Raw genomic sequence first — 20976 nt, 5'->3', positions numbered from 1 at the left:
AAGTGTTTCTGTTTTACTCGGAGCACACACCAAGCTGTTCACACACAGGTCTCCAAGTAAGGAAGGATTTTCTGCAGGCTTCAGTGCATCTCTGCTGCACTGCTCCTGGAAGAGGCAAACTGAAGCCCTTAAACAGAAATTCCCAATTGCGTATAAACCAAAATTATTTCATACATGGCTTTAAAAATCTGAATTCACAAGCAAAAAGTTGAAAGAGAACTTCCTCCTAAAATCCACTGTTGACTATGAGAATTGTGGTATGGCTTTCCACAAGTTGCATGGATGAGAAATCTGTAAACACAAGGCAGTTAAACAGGCCTGGAGGGGAGATTTATCTACCGGGGGAAACAGAAATCGCTGGAAGGAAGAGAGAAGCAGGAAGAAGAAAGCACAGAGTCTAACCTCCCCTGCCTGCCTCCAAGCATGCTCAGACACACAAAGAAAGCAGATCTGATGGGATCAGCGACTACAGAACTCCAAATCCAGTCTGTGACAGCTTCTGAGGTTTACAACTGTGCAGCATTTCCTATTGGAAGTGATGCAAAAACTTCCAAAGTGTTTTTCAAAGTCAATTTGTGGGGAAAATGCTGTCTCTAGATAAAAGGTACCTATTTGTAGCTCCCCCTGGACCTCTTCCTTGTGGGGAGAAGTGGCTTCAGAAAACTGTTTCTTGAAAAAAACTTGAAATAAATATCTTGCTGTAGAGCATTTTGACTTCAGTGGCATTAATCAAAACGCAAACAACACTTAACCAAATGGACATATAATCAAAGATACATTTAATCAAAATCATATCAGCTCTGTCTACTAGGCATCCAACCACTGCAGTGTTTAAGAAAACGGGTGATCAAGTGGGTCCCACTGGGATCAATTTCTGAAATGTTGCTCTTTGAGAAGACTTCCAACCCTGCACAACCAGAGACACTCCAGGGCTGTAAGGGTGGTTCACCAACCGCAAGGATAGGGCAAGACACAAAACTGAATTTTTATCATTTGAAGAATCAAATTAAAATACTCCCACTCACTATTTGTCACGAGCACTGCAGAGAGGGAAGGACACAGGCTTCCTGTTCCTAATCACTCACACACTAAATGCTGTGGTTTCAGTTACCTCTGAAAGAAGACCACAGTTATGGGTGATGGTGGCCACCCCGGTCCGTGGCTGAAGCTCCAGCTCAACCCCTGATGTCACATGGCACGGTCACCCCCAGGCTGGAACAAAGCGTTTTCATGCTGTCTGTGGCAAGGCACAAAGGAGCCTGTAGGGGAGGATAGGACTTCTACAAGGCTATGAAACAGGAAAAAAAAAAAGGAGAAAACCTCAATAAAAGTTGAAAAAATATGGGACAGAAAAAAGTCCAGTGGCAGTGATACAGTCGGACATGGGGTAATGCTGCTGCCCATCTGCCATGGATCAGAGGAGGTTCTAATGACAGCAAAGTAAAACATTTTCTGATAGCAGGGAACAAAAATGTTTGTTGTACTGAAGCTTAAAAAATATGACAGTGTTATGAAACGGAATTTGTTTTGTGAATTCAGAAGACCACATTGCAGAAGAAGTTTAGAATATTACAATTCCTGCCCTGTCAGTTAAGAATGACTTCATTTCATGGATATCTTTAATGAAACAGCTCCACAAGTTCTTTAATCCGGAGTCTTGGGTTATGTTTCAAACCTGGTGTTTAACCTTTAGGGCAAGTCACTTGGTATCTCTCTGTTTCTGCTTATCCATCTGTAAAATGAGAATGAACATATTTACCTACCTCGGCAGGGTTTGCTGGGCCAGACAGACCATGGTGTGTTTTCACTCTGGCACTGCAAATAGTGAGGGCAAAGTGTTCTTGAGGGACACTGGTACCTAGTAAAGATTTACACAAGTTCACGTTACACGTGCACAAGCAAAACCTGGGTATATAAACCCAGACATTTGTCCCAGCCACATCCATCCTTCATACATGCTCCTTGGTGTTTATTTACCAGTAACCCTTTTCCCTGGCTGCTGAGGGGGCTCTGCCACCAGCCAACGAAACCCCCACGTTCTCCAGCAGAGGCCAGGGAACTGATGTGAAAGGCTGGGGTGCAGAGGCAGCTCCAGCACAGACATTCATTCCTTGCAGCTGCCCCAGTGCCCCTGGGAAGGCAACAGCGCCGTGTGCTCCCAGCGACTGTGACACAGCCTGGCAGTGGCTGGTCTGGGCTTGTCGGGCCTCTCTGCCCATGCCAGAGCCAGACCTGGCCATGTATGGCAGCACGGCCACCATCCCCAGGAATGGCACTCCTGAGCCACGTGTGCTGGCACAACAGCACTGGGCAAAGTGGGGCCACTGAGCATTGCATGTGACAGTTGCCAACCCCCTGGTTCTTTGCTGGGTTTTGGGCCTTACTGCACAAGTATGCACCGTTGTCCGTCCATCCATCCATCCATCCATCCATCCATCCATCCATCCATCCATCCATCCATCCATCCATCCATCCATCCATCCGTCCATCCCAGGGGCCCGGCTCCATCCACACTACCAGCAGAAGTCAGGATTAGGTCAATAACCCCTTCACTGTTTCTCCACCGACAGGGGCAGGGAGGGGGGCACCCGATTGGTGATTACCCCACCTCTCCACCACCCCCTTCCGATTGTCGCACCCTGCCCCGAGCCCGCTCCCGACGCTGCAGCGGAAGAGCACAATCTGCGGGCCGGAGAGCTGGAGTTCCCCGTGCCCCGCTCGGAGCTCCCTGGCTGCAGAAGGGCAGAAGTTCCCCTCCCCAGCGCGCCTCCCACCCCTACCGACCTGCCCATCCTCGACGGCCGCGCTCCCCGCCCCGCCTGAGGGCCAGGCTGCCGGCGGCAGAGAGCCGTGCGGGAGGGGCTCGGCCCAGCCCCGCGGGTGCGGAGGGGGAAGGAGGAGGAGGGCCGGGGGGCGCCCGGCGGCGCGGGGCCGCGGTCGGGAGCGGCGGCGCCTGCGTGGAGCAGCCGGAGCAGCGGCTTTCGGTGGCGCGTGGAGGGGCTGCCGCGTCCCGTCCCGTCGCGTCCTGTCCCATCCTGTCCCGTCCCGTCCCGTCCCATCCCGCCGCTGCCCGCCATGGGCCGCCTCCCGCTGTACCTCTGCTGCTGCCTCGGTAACTCCCGCTCCGCGGCGGCCGCCGTCGGGGCACGGCGGGCTGGGCGCGCCTCTGCAGCGCCCGCCGGGGAGGCTCGGGGCGCGCAGTCTGGCCGCGCTCCCGCTTTCCTCTCTCACCTTCTGTTCCTCTCTCTCCTCTTCTGTTCCCCTCTCTCCCTTCGCGGCCGCGCAGCGCTGTGGCCCGCGGCGGCACAGGAACCCGAGTACAGCTATGGCTGCGCCGAGGGCAGCTGCTACCCCGCCACCGGCGACCTGCTCATCGGCCGCGCTGCCCGCCTCTCCGCCTCGTCCACCTGCGGCCTCAGCCAGCCCGAGCCCTACTGCATCGTCAGCCACCTCCAGGTGAGCGCCGGGCGCGGGCGGGCAGCGCTCCCGGGCACCGCGCCGGCTGCCGCGCTCGGTGCCGGCGGTGGGGCGGGCATCGCCTCCTGCGCGGGGATTGCGCGGGGACTGCGCGGGGCGCGGGGATTGCGCGGGGCGCACGCCCGCGGGCAGCGCCCGGGCCGGGGCGGCGGGACAAGCCGCCGCCTGCGGGAGGGAGGCGCGGGCAGCGGTCTCCGGTGGGGCAGCATCGGGACCCCCACATCCTGATGCGGTACCCCACGCCCCGAGTCCAGGGAATCCCTCGCGGCTTTTGGCTCCCGATCCCCCTTTCCTGATCGAGATCAATAAGGAAGAATGTGCCGCAGTAAATTCAATTAATGCTTTATTTCCAGGCTCGCTGGGAGCCGTCTAGACAGCTTCCTGATGGAGAGTGGGCTGTAGGGCCCGGCAATGTTTTGTCCACAGTCCCCGTAATGTAATTACATGTGTATAGTCTCGGAGTGAAAGGATGCAAATAAAGTTGTCTCAGCACATCTGGTGAGCTGTTGCTTTTTAAAGCCAGAAGCAGCTCATCAAACTTAAAATCTCTGAGACAGAGATTGGAGAAGAATAAACTATCAGTTATACGTGGAACTCTGTTGAACTGAAAGTAAAGGGATAATCTCCGGACGAATTACTGTGGAGACAATAGGGCCGGATTCTGGCACTTGGAAGGAAAACCATGGGAAGCAGAAGGGACCGTAACACTTGACTCATTTGTGCCCTGAAGTTACCAAAGCTCCCCCCATCCCTTTCCCACGTTTAGTTTTACCGTATAAGCTCTGTTTATTAGAGTTAATACTTTATTTGACGTGGGATTTCAGAGTATGTTGCGATTGACTTTAACAATATAAGCATCTCTGGTAGAACAAAGTAACAAAGGTGCTTTATTATGTTTTCTTGTCTCAAAAAATGTTGAAGTGCCGTTGTAAAAAGCATCACTTCAGAAGTTCTCACGTGCCCGTATTCCTGATCTCCCAGCCCCGGTTCAGAAGCATTTGTGATGTCCCTGGTTAGTTTTGAACCATAATGTGTGGTATTGAACAACTCGTGGGAAAGTGCCAGTATCCTCTTAGTAACATGGGGCTTGGCCGCGCTGAGTGCTTTGCAGAGTTAGGTCTTCTAGGATTCAATTTTGGTCAGAGAAGGAGCAAGTTGTGGCATGAGGTGGGGAGGGAGAGAAGCCTGGAGCAGACAGTAGGGATCGTCTTCCCTGGGACCTCTGCTCTTGCCATTCTTTGTGCTGGAGGAGTGTTTGAGGGCTCGTGGGAGGTGAATCCCTGAGCTTGGGAGGAGCCGCTGAAGCCAGAACTGGTGAAATGGAAAACCTGTGTGGCGCAGACCTGCCAGTTCTCACATTCTTGGCTGATAAAGAATTGTGCTTGTCTCCATAAACGTGCTGGAGGAATGATGCCTGTGTAGCTTTTGACAGGGATGAGTTGCTGGTGTGTTGGGGCTCCCTCACTGCCATCCGATTATCTCCTCTCCCTCATCTGCCTCGTCCTGCTGGTCTGGGCAGGAGCCCTCCCATTTGGTTTGGTTTGCACCCTACCTTGCAATCACAAAGTGGTGGTTTTAGGCACTAGGACAATGCAAAAATAGCACTGGTTGTAGTAATAGCCATGATGGGGTTTTGTCCCCCTGGTGAAGAAGCTTCCAGTTTTCCCAAACAGCACATGCCAGACTTGCTCTGAGCTGGTTTTGCTTGGGCACACCTTGTAATGTGTGCAAATGGACTTTATGTGCACAGTTTGGGGTTGCAATGGTAGGTGAAGATACAAGGTTTGGGTAGGAGTTTGACAAGCTGAATTCAGAGAAAAAGGGCTAAATCACTAAGGGCTCCTTGATGTGCACTGAGCTTCACGGGCGGTGTCCCTAATGCAGGCAACTTGCATCTCCAAAAGCCAGAGTTATTTCACACAAGTTGTTACGATGCAGTTTTGCACGTGTGCATTTTTACAGAAGCAATTCAGCAATTTTCTGTATATGCTGCCATTGGTTTTGAATTCTACTGGTGAATACATGCACTGGAAGAGATTTCCTGAAACTGCAATTTTGATTGAAAACATGCTTCCCCTAAAAATGAAGTTTATGGAATTCCTGGCATATTTTCCATTTGGCAATTTGCATTAATTCGTAAAGGTAAATACACTTAGCATTTCAATGAGAAAATATCTTTGATGACTCCTGCAGGCAAAATGAGTGGAATGTGATATGGATGGAAAATACTCTTATCTGCAGGAAGCAACTATTGCCCCATGGATCAAATCAGTAACGCTGATTATCGTGTTGTTTCAGGAGGACAAAAAATGTTTCATATGTGACTCGAAGGATCCCTTCCACGATACTCTCAATCCCGACAGTCACCTCATTGAAAATGTCGTCACCACGTTCGCTCCAAATCGCCTGAAGCTCTGGTGGCAGTCAGAAAATGGTATGCAGCTTGTCCAGAGCAATTTCCGGGGCTGGGAGCTGTTTTCCCTCCTTTTGTTTAAGGGTACCTGTGGGTTTGCTGTTATCGCTGGCCCGATGATTACTGCCCTGTGAAGGATCATGCTGTGTGAGGAGATGAGTAAAACTGGCTGCTTTTGTGTGCCCTGGAGCGGTCCTTAATCTGTAACAAAACCCCCCGAGTCCTCCAGAAGTGTTGGAAGCAGCCATCTAAGCACTCTGCAAGAATCCTTTCCTAAAGAGAAGAGTTTTCCACACTGGCCTCAAATCTCCCTCATATTTGGGCAGCAGGAGTGGAGCAGCCTTCCAGGAGTAAATATCCCAGGGCAGCGCTGCCAAGGCAGCACAACAGGGCTTCCCCACGCCACTGGGCTGGAGGCTGTAGAAGGAGGAGGTTTGGGCACAGAGCTGGGGGCTGTTGCCGTGCCTGCAGACCTCCCATTTCCTTTTCCTACCCCAGGAGAGTAAAGCCAGGGATATCTCTTACCGTACAAGCTATCTTCTCCCTCCTGAGCTCCCTGAATATCTGTACCATATGCCAAACAATAAAGTGAACTGCAGAAACAAGCCAGCTAGTTAAAAACAAAAATTGCATATTAGTTTGGTGGGGTTTTTGTTTTTTTGTTTTAATCCTTCCTCTGCCTGTTTTACTTTTCTGGTTATGCTTTTGGCATGCCTTCATACGCAAAACAAGGCAGCAAGGGTTTTTCAAACAGCAGTCCTACCCTGAAGCCTTAGAGCCAGCTGGACAGGATGGGATTTTTGAAAATGCATTGGCAGTAACTGCCGTACTGTATATGAAAAAAAAAAAGGTAATATTTGTAACAGTTTTGCTGCCTGTTAAAGAAAGGTTTTCACTAAATCCTTTTTAACCATTTAGATCAGCCTAGCAAGCTGCTTGCCTCCAGCAGCTTTCTTCCAGCATTCCAGATAATTCATGTTTTTTGCAACAGGCTTGGCAGCATTCGCACAGAAAAGTTCTTAGCTCATAAGGTCATGAAAATGTCCTTCAACAATAAAAAACAAATGATTCTTTCTGTGCAATTAATGTTTTCATCTATTCAGGCATACAGCGTAAGGGACCATTGCTGCATGCTTCACAGAAGGTTACAGCTGGTCAAAAATTTAAGTGCCTTTTTGTTTTATTATTTTCATTTCTTATCCTTTCTCCTCTGTAAATCTTGATTTTATTTTTTATTTCTAACTATAGTATAATTAGTATCCAGCTAATTGAGAGCTCTTTTCACAAGGCAAAATAATATTTGTAGCTGTTTTTCTTCCTTTCTGTGACCGCAGGTAGATGTACAGCAGAGTTTGGAAAACCTTTTGCCTCTCACAATTTTCTTAACCCTCAGGATCGCAAAGCAGGGTTGTGATAGTTGCTTTAGGAGTGTCTCAAAACCAGGTTGTAAAGGAGCTGTTATTGTGGACAGGAGAGTCCAGAGTGAGAGAAAAATGGTAGAAAATAGTCCCCAGCAGACATCAGTGAGACTGGGAGGGCTGCAGAAGCTGCTGCTGCTGCCAGAGAGGCTGTGGTGTGGGAGGACAGCCTGGGGCCACCACGCAGGTCTGGGCACAGCATCCCTAGCTGTACTGGGGGCTTTGGTGCCAGGACTCAGCCCGTGGTGGTTCTGTGCTTGCCCAAAATCCAGTGATGCCAGCCACGGTTCTCAGTCTGAAATCACTGCACTTCAGGCTCACGCTCTGGGTGTGGTGTGTTTGGTGCTGATCATGCACAGGAATTCCATGTGTGATACTCTTCAGCAGGTCCTTGGTGTCTCCCCCTGTACCCCAGGAATGCACTAAGCCATCATATTCCTTTTTCACAACAGAGCCAAGTGGTAAAGAAAATAGTCTCTGAGCCAGCACAATGAAGAGCTTTGGCAAAATTTAGATGCAGAGACTGGCAGGTGTCCTTGCTTGCTGAGCACCTTTTCTCTGCCCCTGCAGGTTTGGAAAACGTGACTATCCAGCTGAATCTGGAAGCTGAGTTTCATTTCACTCATCTCATTATGACCTTCAAGGTAAGGAAGCCACAGCCTTACCCCAAACCCTAAAACATGAGGAAATGAGAGGTCTCATAGTCCTTCAGGTCTGTTTGAAATTTGGGATTTGGGCTTTGTCTGAGCTGTTTGGCCTGAATTTTTTGGAGCTGCCAACCATTAACCAGTGCTGAAGTCATGCAGAAAGGCTGAGTTGTGATGTGTGTTTGAACTCCAGTGAGGCTGAAGAAGGAGTCATACTGAAGCTGGGTTTTGTGTTGGTGTGTCTCTCCGGTGGTTGTGTTCTAGCAGATTGTTAGCTAAATCGTATAGTAGCAAGGGTTTTTTTCCTGAAAAAAGTTGGCCATGGTATCAGTTTTCATTTGGCAAATGGAAAGGTCTTCAGGAAGAAGGAACATCTGTACACAAAGTGTCTTTGTTTTTTTACGAACAGATGTCTTGGAATGGTAGGTTATGTCCTGTACATCCTAAATGCTCTTCCCATGTGGACAAATTAATCTCTTCGTTTTTACGCATCAGCTTTCTAGGACAGCTGGTTCCTCTTCCTGTGGTATCGACTAGGGTTTCTCCCCCTGCCTTAAGGTAGTGGCTGAGGTGGAAGCTAGTCCTTTCTGCTGGAGTCAGCAGTGAGGGACCCCCAAAAGACCCCTGACCTGATGTGGGTGCTGCAGCCATTGTACCCCGGTGCTGCGGCTTGGTCTGCTGTCAGGAGGAAGACTGCAGGGGAAAGACAGTTTTAATGGTACTTTGTGGGCTTTGTGTGGTAGACACTTGAGCTGCCTTACTTCTGGGTTGCTAAATATTTTTGTTGGGTGAGGTACTGGTTTCTAAGTTGGGTGATATTTTCAGCCAGGAAGCAGAGAGAAAATTTCTTCCCAGCTGTGACTGAAATGTTTTTGTGCTTGGCTCTGGGACGTCCTCCTCTGAATACATAAAACTAAGGAAGAGATTGTTGGCATTTCTTGGTAGGTACAAGCCAGGGTTAAATTAATATCTGAATATTTGAAAGGCAGCACATAAATTAAAACATGATACTTTTTAGGTCAGAGGGATAAAAATATTTTCAAAATCTCATTAGTTAGTTGTTCTAGAGTTGAATACATGTAGCTAAGAAGGACACTGGTTTGTGTGAAGCAAATGCAGCCTGACAGAGTCTGGGCAAGGCCAGCTGGAGGAGGGTCACTGGGGAATGGGGGAGTCAAGTGCAGCATGAGTGGACAAAGCTGAACCTCTCAAATCTCCTTAAAGAAGGTTTTATTAAGGCAGCACAGAAGACAGCTGGCACTGAGTGTCAGAGATGCTGCAGAAGGTCATGTGATCAGATAAAGAGGTAGGAGATGCTGGGGCTTCTCTGAACATCAGAGGTACCTGCTCAGCAGTTAACTTCTGGGTGTCAGAGCTGGGTGGGAAGCACTGACAGTGGCCTCCTGGTCCCTACAGCAGGAGAGGAGGCCCATTAGGTCCTTTGTAAAAGATCAGGTGAAGAGATACAGCAAGGAAGGTGGTGCTGCTTTCCACAAGCAGTGAGAAAAAATCCTTCTGTCTCTGTAAAGCCCTGCTTTAACCTCCACTTTTCAGAAAGGGTTTGGAATCCAAAAAACTTACAAGTTTTCTTACTGTAAGTGTGTTTAGGCACTCGGCCAATGAGTGCCATCTTTTGGAGACAGGTAGTCTATGGTTTGATGTGTGTTACTTCATGTATCTGCCTCTGAGAAGAAAGCTGAATATCATCAGAAAACTATTTCCAATATTTCCACATATTGGAAATAGTCGGTGTAGGGAGAGAGATTATTATCCAGATAAGTGGACTGCTCACACTAACGAGGCTCAATGTAAATGCAAGTAATAATTAACCAAGTAAAATATCTTTTTTTTCTATTAGACATTCCGTCCTGCTGCAATGTTGATTGAAAGATCGTCTGACTTTGGACAGACTTGGCAAGTTTACAGGTATTTTGCATATGACTGTGAGAGCTCATTTCCTGGGATTTCAACTGGACCCATGAAGAAAGTGGATGATATAATTTGTGATTCCCGATACTCTGACATTGAACCTTCAACAGAGGGAGAGGTCAGAGGCATTTTCTTCCAGTATGTTTATTGTGTAGACTTTTTGCTTACAAATTCAGATTGAAGTATAATCTTTCATTGTTTGATTTTTCCCCCAGGTAATATATCGTGTTCTAGATCCTGCTTTTCGAATTGAAGATCCATACAGTCCAAGGATTCAGAGTATGTATGCAGTTCCTTTCAGGCTGATTTGAAAGCATTTCAGTACTTACTTGCTTACAAAAACCGGTAAGCAACAAACAAAGTCATGCATTAGCCCCAATACCAGTTTTGAAGTCATATGAATACCTTTGTGTATGGCTCCTTTTCCTGACTCAGACAGTGATGTGCTGGGAAGTAAGGATCAGTGTTGTGAACTCAAGGGATTGCTCTTACATGCTTCATTGGAGTTGGTCCTTTTCTTAACTGATCAGGAATTTATTTTCATTGAAGACCCCCTCTCCCCAAAATACATGCAGTTGCCAAGAGAAACCTTGGAATGTGATCCTGTGATTGTAAGTATTCAGAAAGCAAATAAACAGAGCTACAAAGGTACTTACTTCACTGTGCATTTCTAGCTAAAATCAATGGGGTCGTGTTATGTTTTTCAGAGCAAAGTTGTGACTTTGGAACAGTTGGCCATGGTAGCACTGCATGGCTGGACCACACAGATGTGGTCATAAACCACAGCTTGCTGTAATGTTCCTGTATGGTCATGGCAATCCGTGAATGCAGAGGTGGAGAGATCTGTTGCTCAGTGTGGCTTAAAGAGAAACCTTGTGGGGCATTTGGCCTGAGGGAACTGCAGTGCTCGGCCTTAAGATGACCTCTGATTTAATATGCATTCTCAGGTTTGGTTCATGGCCCTCAGTGTAAAGCTACCTGGAGCAAAAGGAAATATGTGAAGTAGAGGAGTGTATGCCGGTTGCTATGAGTTTAATGTTGGTTTTTTTACTCAACATTTTAAAGGAGAAACTGCTTTCATGGGCTTGAAGTGCTTTTTCAAGCCTAGTTCAAGGCTATAAGAAGTTACACAGGATTCAAAGTAAACATGTAGATGGTATTAATTACTGCAATATTGTATTCCCAGGGATTATCCCTCAAGAACTTCTTTGTATTTGGTCTGTGATGGGGTGTTGCTTCTTTCCACAAAATGTAACTAATTATATTTGCTAGGAAAGTTGGGCGTATACAAAAGAAGAATTATTTGTCTTTGTTTCCAACTAAGACTTTTTCCAAAAGTCTCGTAACTCTTAAAGCTCATGGTCCACTTGGCAGCAGTTTCTTAGTGTCAAGTCCTTGCCCATCTCATATTTTAAAATCCCAAAGAACCAGTGTCTTTTAGGTGGTGCTTTATGCTTGCCTTTAACATTTGTGTATGTGCCTGTGCATGTCTATAATAAAATAGACCAGTACTTTTAATTACGCTTAAACTTACTTATACAGTTATCAACCTGTAGTAAAATAATGTAGTTTCTTTTTTTTTTTAATTTGGGGAGTATGAAGTGATGTGTAGGTGCTGAAATTAAATCTGATCTAATTTGCCCATAGGAAGCATGCTTAGGAAGTCACTCCTGGCTTTCTCCCATTCAGTATAATATCTGGTAAATGATTCCAAAATGGGCTTGCTGGTTAGGGTTTTTTTGTGCATGTCCCCTGCAGACCTGTTAAAGATCACAAATCTGAGAGTGAAATTCGTCAAGCTGCACACGCTGGGAGATAACCTCTTGGACTCCAGGATGGAGATCCGAGAGAAGTACTACTATGCCATCTACGACATGGTGGTTCGCGGGAACTGTTTCTGCTACGGACACGCCAGTGAGTGTGCACCAGTGGAGGGCTTCGATGAGGAAGTGGAAGGAATGGTAAATATTCACACTTTTCTGCATAAAACTCTTCTTGTCTGTGCCTCTTTTAAGTGATTTGTACACAAATGTAAATATGACACTCTGTCCCTCACCTCTGCATGCTTGATTTTCAGACAACAAAACTGTTTTAATTATTCCTCCTCAGCCAACACATCTGTCATTGTTGGTGTTAATCAAACACAGATCTCAGATTAGGTGATAATTGTTTTAACATTCCTTTTCTAATTATGTTAAAGAGCTGATGAAATTAAAAGGTAGGAATGAAGAAAGGGAGTGTAACCTTATTAGGTCAGAGATCGGTGTATGCGTTGACTTGGTTACCTTAAAGCTGAAGTTAATAGAGGCATCAAAGGCTGAAACACCTGTGAATCAAACATAACCTGTGTAACAACATAATCAGTTGTTACCAGCTGAGAAGTGGAGGTTGTAGCCCTAATAAGCACAGGCCTTGAAGGAAAACCCTGATTGCCTCTATGGGGTGCTGCTGCACAAGTGCCACATGCCTTTTGGGGTCTGCTTTTCTCCATGATTTTTGCCTGACAAGCAGTAATAGCACCCTGTTAATGGCTGAGTTATTAACTGGTTGGAGATGTGGAAGCATGTGGGAAGGTTGTGTGGGTTGTCCAGGGCTGCTCCACTGCTCTGTGTTTGGATCAGTGTCTCCACCCAAGCTTTGCCTTTAACATCACGGCTGCAGTGCTGGTAGTGTCAGTCTACTGCAGCAGCTGTCACACAACCACTGTTGGTCTTCTTCGTCCTTGTTCTGTACACACTGAAGGCAAAGCCTGGGCTGATGGATAAACCCCATCTTTGCTTTGAGAACCAAGGCAGAACTGGAAAGAGGGCACTGGGCTAGTGACCTATAAACAGATGCATGTTAATAGCTAATTAACAGCTAGTAAACAGCTAACTTTTAGTTCCAATAGGCTTTTGTGATTATTGAGGTGGAACCATGCTCTCTTTGTTTATTTCTGAAAGCATTTATTCAGGCACTAGTTTCAGTAAGGAAAGAAGGACAAATCTGTATGAGGACACCTGGGCAGGTGATGAACATTCCTATGGCCCTTTATGCCTTTCTAAATGCAGTTACATGGATTAAAGTCTCCAAAAGTATATGTCCATTATGTGCTCGCTTTATTTTGCATTAACTGTAGAATGGTTTGCGTTTTTTCTTTTTTCTTTTATAACCAACTCTGTATTCTTTTTTTTTTTCCTTTTTTTTTCCAATTACAGGTTCATGGTCACTGCATGTGCAGACATAATACCAAAGGATTAAATTGTGAGCAGTGTTTGGATTTCTACCATGACTTACCCTGGCGTCCCGCTGAAGGCCGCAACAGTAACGCATGCAAAAGTGAGTTGGACTAAAATGCAGTGGGTGCCATGAGCATTATGTTCTGTTACTTGGAAACTTGTGACTATGTGTAAAATCCTTCATGTTCTTTGGTTGACACTGGTCTGTCTTTTCTGCAGAGTTGCACTTCTCCCGGGACTCTTACTTTGCTTTGTCTTTGTCACAGAGTGCAACTGCAATGGCCACTCCAGCCAGTGCCACTTTGACATGGCTGTGTACATGACAACGGGGAACACCAGCGGGGGCGTGTGTGACGACTGCCAGCACAACACCATGGGACGCAACTGTGAGCAGTGCAAGCCCTTCTACTTCCAGCACCCAGAGAGAGATCTACGGGACCCTGACGTCTGTGAGCGTAAGTGCAGCCCCATCCACATTGTGGGAATGGCCTTGGGATCCCTGGGGACAGGGGGTCGTCTTGGAGGTCTTGAGTGAGCCTGGCTGGGTTTTGTTTTCTCTTTGAGAATCTGGAAATTTACCTGGTCCTTGCATGTCCAACCCATGTCATGCCTAATACTTGCAGGAGTGACAGTCTCTACACAGCAGCTGAGTTTCAATAATTCAGTGTGAGGCTTGGCCTTTAATTTTGCAGCAGTTAATGAAACATGTGCGATGCTTCCTTCCTAGCTTGCAACTGTGACCCAGCTGGCTCCCAGAATGGTGGGATCTGCGATCGCTACACTGATTTCTCCACTGGCCTCATTGCCGGACAGTGCCGTTGTAAATTATTTGTCGAGGGGGAGCGTTGTGACCTCTGCAAAGAAGGTTTCTATGGCCTGAGTGCCGATGACCCAGCGGGTTGTCAGTGTGAGTAAAACCATATGTTCCTTTATGTGTGATCAAAAGCTCTTTAAGGTGCTGTTAGTGTGGGAGAAGATGGTTTGTGGGATGGATTTTTAAAAATTTTTTTCACCTTTTTGCTAAAGAGAGAACATTACTGTAGATTTGCTGTAGCTTGGAGTCCACCAGCCCTTAAAACATAGTTTGCCAGCTGATCCTTCTAGTGTACTCAGTGGAAATAGCGTAATCCTCCTTATTTCTTTTCAATTATAAGTCTCTAACCCAGGGAGGTTTTACTGGAATGGGTGGTGGGGAAAGAGTGAAATTAATTTCTGTCCTGGGGAATTCAGGGGAAACTTTAAGATATATATTTAAGTTGAACACTGTCTAAAATATAACTCCAATCCTGCTTTTGACCTGCCTCTTTGTATTTCCCAATCTAGCTTGTGCGTGTAATCCTCTGGGTACCCACCCTGGGGGGAATCCTTGTGATTCGGAGACAGGAAACTGCTATTGTAAGCGTCTGGTGACAGGAAAGCAGTGCAATCAATGTCTGGCAAGTAGTTCACCGTAAAATAAATTAGGAGACACTGGTGTGAGGGAGGCTGGAGTGTGGGAAGCATGGAGCAAGGTGCTGGCCACTGTCTCTGACTGCCTACTAGCCCATGCCTGGCATTTAGGCTGGGGAGGACACCTCAGGATGTCAGGAGCCATGAAGTGTGCTGTGTTTTGGGGAGCTGGGATGCATGTCAAGGCAGACAGGAGCATCCAGTTTAATTCCTGGGACCATAAGGAATGAGACATTAGGAGACCTGTGGTTGCTCTGTGACAATGAAGGATCTGGGGCAGTTCTGGTGAAGTCCTTTCTGGGGTGAAAGACAAAATGGTCAGGGAAACAGTGTTACCAAAAAAATTGCTTTCTAAACAGGCCGTTATTTTAGGCAGGGATTATTTAATACACCTACATTTCCATGTAGCGTTTATGCGTGCTGGACTGTTATAGAAACACACTGTCAGATAACTGGATGTGTTTGTACAAACACTGAGAAACTCTTACCTAGCAGTGAACTGCATGGAAAAACCAAACAAGTCTGTCTGTCTGTCTATCCAGCCAGCAAGTTGCAGAGTAGCAGCCCTGCAAGGGCAGTGTCCCACCCAAATAGCCACCATCCCACATGTGGCTCTCTTGCCCTTGAAATCGTCAACAGAGTGGGAGGAGAGCAGGTGGGGAAGTGGTGTTGGTGCTTGTGGAGGTAGACCCACAACCAGGGGAGCAGGATTCATGGGTTGTGGGGCAGTCTGGGATAGTTTATGCTAAGTTTTTAAAAATACACCTTTGTGTTAGATGGAGCTAAGTCTGCACCAGGTTACAGTGCTGGTGATGTTCTGTCCTGCAGCCTGAGCACTGGGGCCTGAGCAATGACATGGATGGATGTCGGCCGTGCGACTGCGACCCGGGCGGAGCGCTGAACAACAAGTGAGTCCCAGCCCGGCGACTCTCCTGTCGTCGTTCTCCCAGTTTCACCTTGTTGCACCCACGACATCCAGGGCTCAATGTGCTCTGGGGGAGGATGCTTGATACCCATCTTTCTGCTTCAGAAAGTGCCAGGTCTTGATTGCAGCAAGGGTGACAGGGGTACCCATGTCTTTTCTGTGCTGAGCAACCTCTGTTTGTGCCACTGGTGCAAGTGACCATGTAAAACTGTTTTTAGTGTAGCGCTGCCTTTGTCAGCCAGGGTAGGAACCAGACATGGATTAAGCTCTGCCTTGGCTGTAACCTGGGGTATGGTCCATGTCAAAGCTTTGCTCTTACACGATGAAAGCAGGAATCAGGCAGTGACATGGACAGGCTGGTTCTTGCTTTGCTCCCAAATCTCCCTTTGGCCAGTCTGTCTGCCCACTGGTGCTGGGGGAAGCACGCTAGCTGCACAGTACTGCTCTGTTGCTGCAGTGGTGCTGCATGGGGTGGGATGTGGACCTGCAAGTGCCCACTGGGGAGATGGATGCTTTTTAGAGAAAACTGTAGGTTTTCAATATGCATCCATCAGTATCAGCATGGAAAGCTTCTGGTTTAGATGCCCTGTCAGTGGGGTGCTGGCCAGATTGCTCCTCTGACCAGAGCAGTTCTCTACATGCTAGGTGTGTGTCCAACCCCTGGCTCATCAACAGCAGCATGTTCTTCTGCTTTTATTTTTCCCATCTCCCCTTCATTCCACAAACCCTTTGAAATGTCATGCTTTTGTCTAAAGCCACAGAAGTTTCCCAATGGGGTCAATGAACTGTTTCCCACTGGAGCCCATGGGGCCACACTGGGGGAGTGTGGGACTGCTGTTGGTGTGACTCCCATAGGTTGTCACAGCCTACGGACACCCTGTCTGCCTCAGGGATTGCCGTGGGAATGTCCCACGGGCCGTCTCTCCTGTCTGCTCCCGAGTGAATTATTAGCCCTTGGCAGACAGCAGTGTGGATGTTAGGGATTATTTACTCCCCCATGCTTGCTCCCTGCGCACAGATGGGTTACACCACACAGCTCAGAACAGCTCCCCCAGCACAGCTGCTTCCAGGGCTTTGGGGTAACAGCCCAGCCATGGCCCAGCCTGTTTCCCATGCACTGAGCCTGTTGATTGCAAAACCATGTGGGGAGGGGATGTGCAGCATCCTGGCATGGGCAGACAGCAGCTGTGCTTTCCTCCAGCCACAGAAGAGCCACAAAGCCCAGCTCTGGCTCCTGACTTCTCTCTCTCACGTCATCGGGAAGGGGGAGCTTTGCCCTCCTCAGGGCTCCTCTCCTCAGCTGCTGAATTGCTGCCTTCTGGCTCCCACTCAGGATGTGAGATGCTGTGCCTCGCCCAAAATTCATCCCTGTGGTGTAACCCAGGTGGTGGAGTTACTGCCTCCCAGGAGGGGAAACTTCCCATCTTCTCTTCTGGGACAGCTAAGGCACTTCTGGCATCTCAGAGTGAACATTTAAGTGCATCTCTGCAACTTCAAAAACAGTTTAAGTTAAAAATTGCTCTTGGTCTGAAGGCTTGAGGAGCCTGGTGATTGTTCATGGAAACCAGAGGCATTTACCTTTAAAAATGTTTCTAAATCCCACTCAATTTTAAAGAAAGAGGTGTATTTTGGTGGACCAAAAAAACATTCCTTTGAAAAAGTGTGATTGGGTGTGTGCAAAATTACAATGGGCTCAAGGGTTCTTCATGATGCAGGGCAGACACTCTGGGGACAATAAAACAACTAAAGCAGTTTGGAGTTAGAGCTGTATTGAGTAAAGAAAATGGCTCATTATGAAAGAAGGGGAGATCTGTGTGTCACTCTGGACAGACGTTCTGGTGATGGCCCTGACTGCCCCCTGTCACTGGTTGTGTCTGTCCTACTCTAAAGCAGCCAGGGATAATTTTCCCCCTGTGTAGCTGCTGATGGTGACTTGTCTGGATGCTTTGCAACAAGTGAGAGCAGCTCAGCATCCTGGGGCATTTAGGGTCATGCATGTTCTTGCTCTGCCTGAGACCATACAAAATATGCTGCCTGTGTGGCTTGCAAGCTTGGAGCCAAAGGCTGCCCTCAGCTTGCAGGGTAGATGTGCCTCTTGCCTATGTCTGGTAGCAAGTGAAGCTTCTGTAAACTCCTGTCCCCCAGGGAACCACTGCATCCGTAGCATGAAATCCTCTCACCATCCAAACAAAGGAATCTGCTTGCAAAATGCCTGCTGGAAGTGGTCTCTGGTCCATGCTTGCTTCCAGCCTGAGCCTAGATGTTGTTTTGGGGAGTGATAGTTGGGTTGAGCCAGGTCTGTACCCGGGACTGTGCTCCTGCTTTAGTAGTGCAGATGGCCCAGCTGCAGAGCCCAAGAGCATGTCATGTCTGCTGTGTTCAGAGGTGCTTCTCCTCCTGTGTCATTTAAAATGTCAAAGTGGAAGATCGTTCTAACACTGTGTCAGCATAGCCAAGATCTGTTGTAAATTCATTTCTCTTCTGTTTTAGCTGCTCAGGTGAATCTGGCCAATGTGAATGCCGGCCCCACATGTTTGGACGTCAATGCAACCAGGTGGAGCCTGGCTATTACTTCATTTCGCTTGATCATTACATCTATGAGGCGGAGGAAGCCAACTTGGGTCCTGTGAGTAGCAGTTTTAGTGGTCTGGAGTATCTGGAGAGGTGTGGGCAGGTTGTTTCACCAGTTGGTGCTTGGAGGTGTCTTTTATACCCTGTGTGTTTTGCAATTAAAATGTGGAAAACACAAAACTGAAATGTATCAGTAAACCATTGACCTGTAGCTCTTCAATCTTAGTATCAATAAATAATGTAGTAATTGAGGGGACAGGAATTGCCATTTTTCTTTTTAAACCTGTTTTTTTGATCATTACTGTACAGTTAGTTTTCTGTCACTATCCCCCTCTGTACCCCACTGCATGTGTACCCACCACATCCACTTCTCTTATCTCAAGAGGGGTGGGACAGACACTGGCTCTTCTCTTTGGTGCCACTGAAACTGGGAGTGAACAAAGCGTGCATTTAAGCACATTTCCACAGCTTTTATAGTTTCTGTACATCAGTAACATTTCTTTTATTAATGACTAAAACCATAGTTGATTGGGCAAAAAACTGTTTTTGTAAGTGAGGTTGCCTCTAGCTTGTTTTGCCTGCTGGCACTGTGCAACAGGGTCTCTGGCTCTTTCTGTTGCCCATCACACAGCCTTGCTTTCAGAAAGTTCATTAACAGCAGCTAGGTGATTACATCAATCACTTTTGCCTCCAGCAAGGAGTCAGGGAGATGGAAATAATGGTTTCTCTAAAGCAGCAGATCCTTGTCTGCCTACAATCAGGGCACTCAGTGCCCTAATTTATTTATTTTGAGCAAAATGCAACCACTTTTCAGTTTCAGCCAAGGCAGAGGATTTTTGCTCTCAGATAACTGCAGAAAGGGAAGACAGCACAGAGCAGAAATTGTACCTCAGCAGAGGTCACATGAGCTGGCACAGGGTTTTTGGTGCATTTGTGTCTGCCCAACTGGAGAGGTGGTACCCAAGGCCCTTCCAGGGCTCAGGGATGGAGGAGCCCAGCACAAAAATCCACCTTGCCAAGCAGAGGAAGGGGATGTGCTGCTGGTTTGCCTTTTGAAACCTTCAGAACAAACAATTTAAAAAAACACCAATATTGAAAAGCTTTCTCACAAATCCGATGATAGACTAAAACTCTGAATTCCCAGGTAGGGGGTCCAGCACAAGACAAAATGAAGTGGCACAGAGTTGCAGGGATTCACAGGCAGTGCCAAGCCCCTCTACTCCTCACAGCTGCATGCCCTTGTTCATGTCGTACCTGCCATCCTTTCTGGGGAGCTCTGATCTTTGTGCAAAGCCAAAGGCTAATAACTTACAGCCAGGCTCTATTCAAAGAGTGTGAGAATACATTAGAGGACATCCTGAAGTGATATGTATATATATAGACATTTCCTTACATTTATCCCTTTCTACTGAAGCAGCTTCCTTAGGAATGCACAGGATGTTGTTCTGTGGAGAGAACTATTCGTGGATACAGATACGTTTGAAACAGGAAATTTGAGCACCATGTTTCTATTTTCTGTTGCCTTTTTCCTCTTCTTTGCTTTATATAAAAAATAGATAAAAACCTGACACTTCAGACTGAAAAGGGTGACCATGTGTTGATTTGGCTATGAAATATCTATTGATGATTAGGATGTCTGTTCTTTAGTGACACCCTGCTCATTAAAGCCATGATCTGCTTTTCAAATGTTATTTTGAGCAGTGGTTTGGTTTGAAACAGCCTGGAATAGTCAGGAAGCAGTTAGCACTCAGGCTTGGGTGGTTGATGGAACAGTAGTGTACCACTGCAGTAAATCCTACTGCTACGAGTATGATGTAGAAATCTGTATGGTAAAAGAGATGTCATAGCTGGTGAATTAGTTACTCACAGCAGGTTTTTAAATTTAATTCTGCACCATAGCAGAGAAATAAATGAAGAGTTGTGCAGTCTTGTTTTGCTTTCTCTCTCTTGCATTTTTTACGTTGTTAAGTGAAGGGGCAATGGTGCGCACATGTATGGATTTAAAAGAGAATTTGTGTTGTCTGGGATGCAAACAGTGGATACTGTGATTCAGAAGTCATTCATCAGCAGAACCCCCCCACTTTGTGTACCCCCGTGGGGCTTGCAGATTTAATGGATCAGTATTGAAATATCTGTTCCCTGTTTTGTAGGGAGTGAACATAATAGAGCGCCAGTACACGCCAGACCGTACACCGTCATGGACAGGCATAGGCTTTGTGAGGGTCCCTGAGGGGGCATACCTGGAATTCTACATTGACAACATCCCCTACTCCATGGAATATGATGTTCTGATCCGCTATGAGCCGCAGGTGGGTCTGTGAGTCTGGGCATTGCTGCCCCTCAGCAGGGGCTGGCTGTCCTGCTTCACAACTGACATGAGCCTGGCACTTTCAGGAGTCATCAGGGCTCAAAGACAAGGACAGGTGCTCAGTTAAATGTCTGAGATGCGGGAAAATCCAAGATGATGTTGACTATTTCTAGTACTATTTGCTTTACAGTTTATTTCCCTATTGCATTGTTTCAGCACCTGTTTAATGCGCAAATAAAAAAATGACAAGTCTCATCAGGACAGATTAGCTTATAAATTTGTTATTGGCCAGATGGCCATCATGCACCTTGGGAAACAAATTGCCCGCCTTGGATGTTGAATGCCTGCAGCCAAGAGTTTGCAAGCAATTGGCTCTGGTAATTCACAGAATGAAGGGAAAGAGAAAAATTCCTCCACCTCCTTGCCTAGAGTTTGTCAGCAACTAACTGCAGTGAATACTCAGATGCGGGACCCAGAGATGAGGGAAGAGGAGGTCACCAAACCCCATGCAGATGGGGCTGCTAGCCACCTGCTCCTTGCTCTCATCCCACACCTGCAGCTGGTAGATGCCCCATTGATGTAGCAGCTGTAGCCCCATCCTCCCTGAAGCACAGTGACAAC

General features: G+C 47.2%; 1 protein-coding gene across 1 annotated transcript in view; it reads left to right on the top strand.

Annotated features, from left to right (window-relative positions):
- The first annotated feature begins 2953 nt into the window (after window positions 1-2953).
- LAMB1 (laminin subunit beta 1) overlaps window positions 2954-20976 on the top strand; it is a 42398-nt gene continuing 24375 nt past the window's right edge. Inside the window, exons 1-14 of the mRNA XM_068994961.1 lie at window positions 2954-3112; window positions 3287-3456; window positions 5776-5911; window positions 7879-7952; window positions 9814-10002; window positions 10100-10163; window positions 11643-11845; window positions 13082-13202; window positions 13369-13557; window positions 13830-14009; window positions 14426-14538; window positions 15380-15459; window positions 17967-18102; window positions 20198-20356. Coding sequence (XP_068851062.1) covers window positions 3076-3112; window positions 3287-3456; window positions 5776-5911; window positions 7879-7952; window positions 9814-10002; window positions 10100-10163; window positions 11643-11845; window positions 13082-13202; window positions 13369-13557; window positions 13830-14009; window positions 14426-14538; window positions 15380-15459; window positions 17967-18102; window positions 20198-20356 — 1851 coding nt within the window. The 5' untranslated portion in view covers window positions 2954-3075. The remainder of the gene's footprint in view (window positions 3113-3286; window positions 3457-5775; window positions 5912-7878; window positions 7953-9813; window positions 10003-10099; window positions 10164-11642; window positions 11846-13081; window positions 13203-13368; window positions 13558-13829; window positions 14010-14425; window positions 14539-15379; window positions 15460-17966; window positions 18103-20197; window positions 20357-20976) is intronic.

The sequence above is a fragment of the Aphelocoma coerulescens genome, chromosome 1A (assembly GCF_041296385.1).
Source record: "Aphelocoma coerulescens isolate FSJ_1873_10779 chromosome 1A, UR_Acoe_1.0, whole genome shotgun sequence".
NCBI classification, from domain to species: domain Eukaryota; kingdom Metazoa; phylum Chordata; class Aves; order Passeriformes; family Corvidae; genus Aphelocoma; species Aphelocoma coerulescens.
This window is presented reverse-complemented; position numbering and strand designations above follow the sequence as displayed.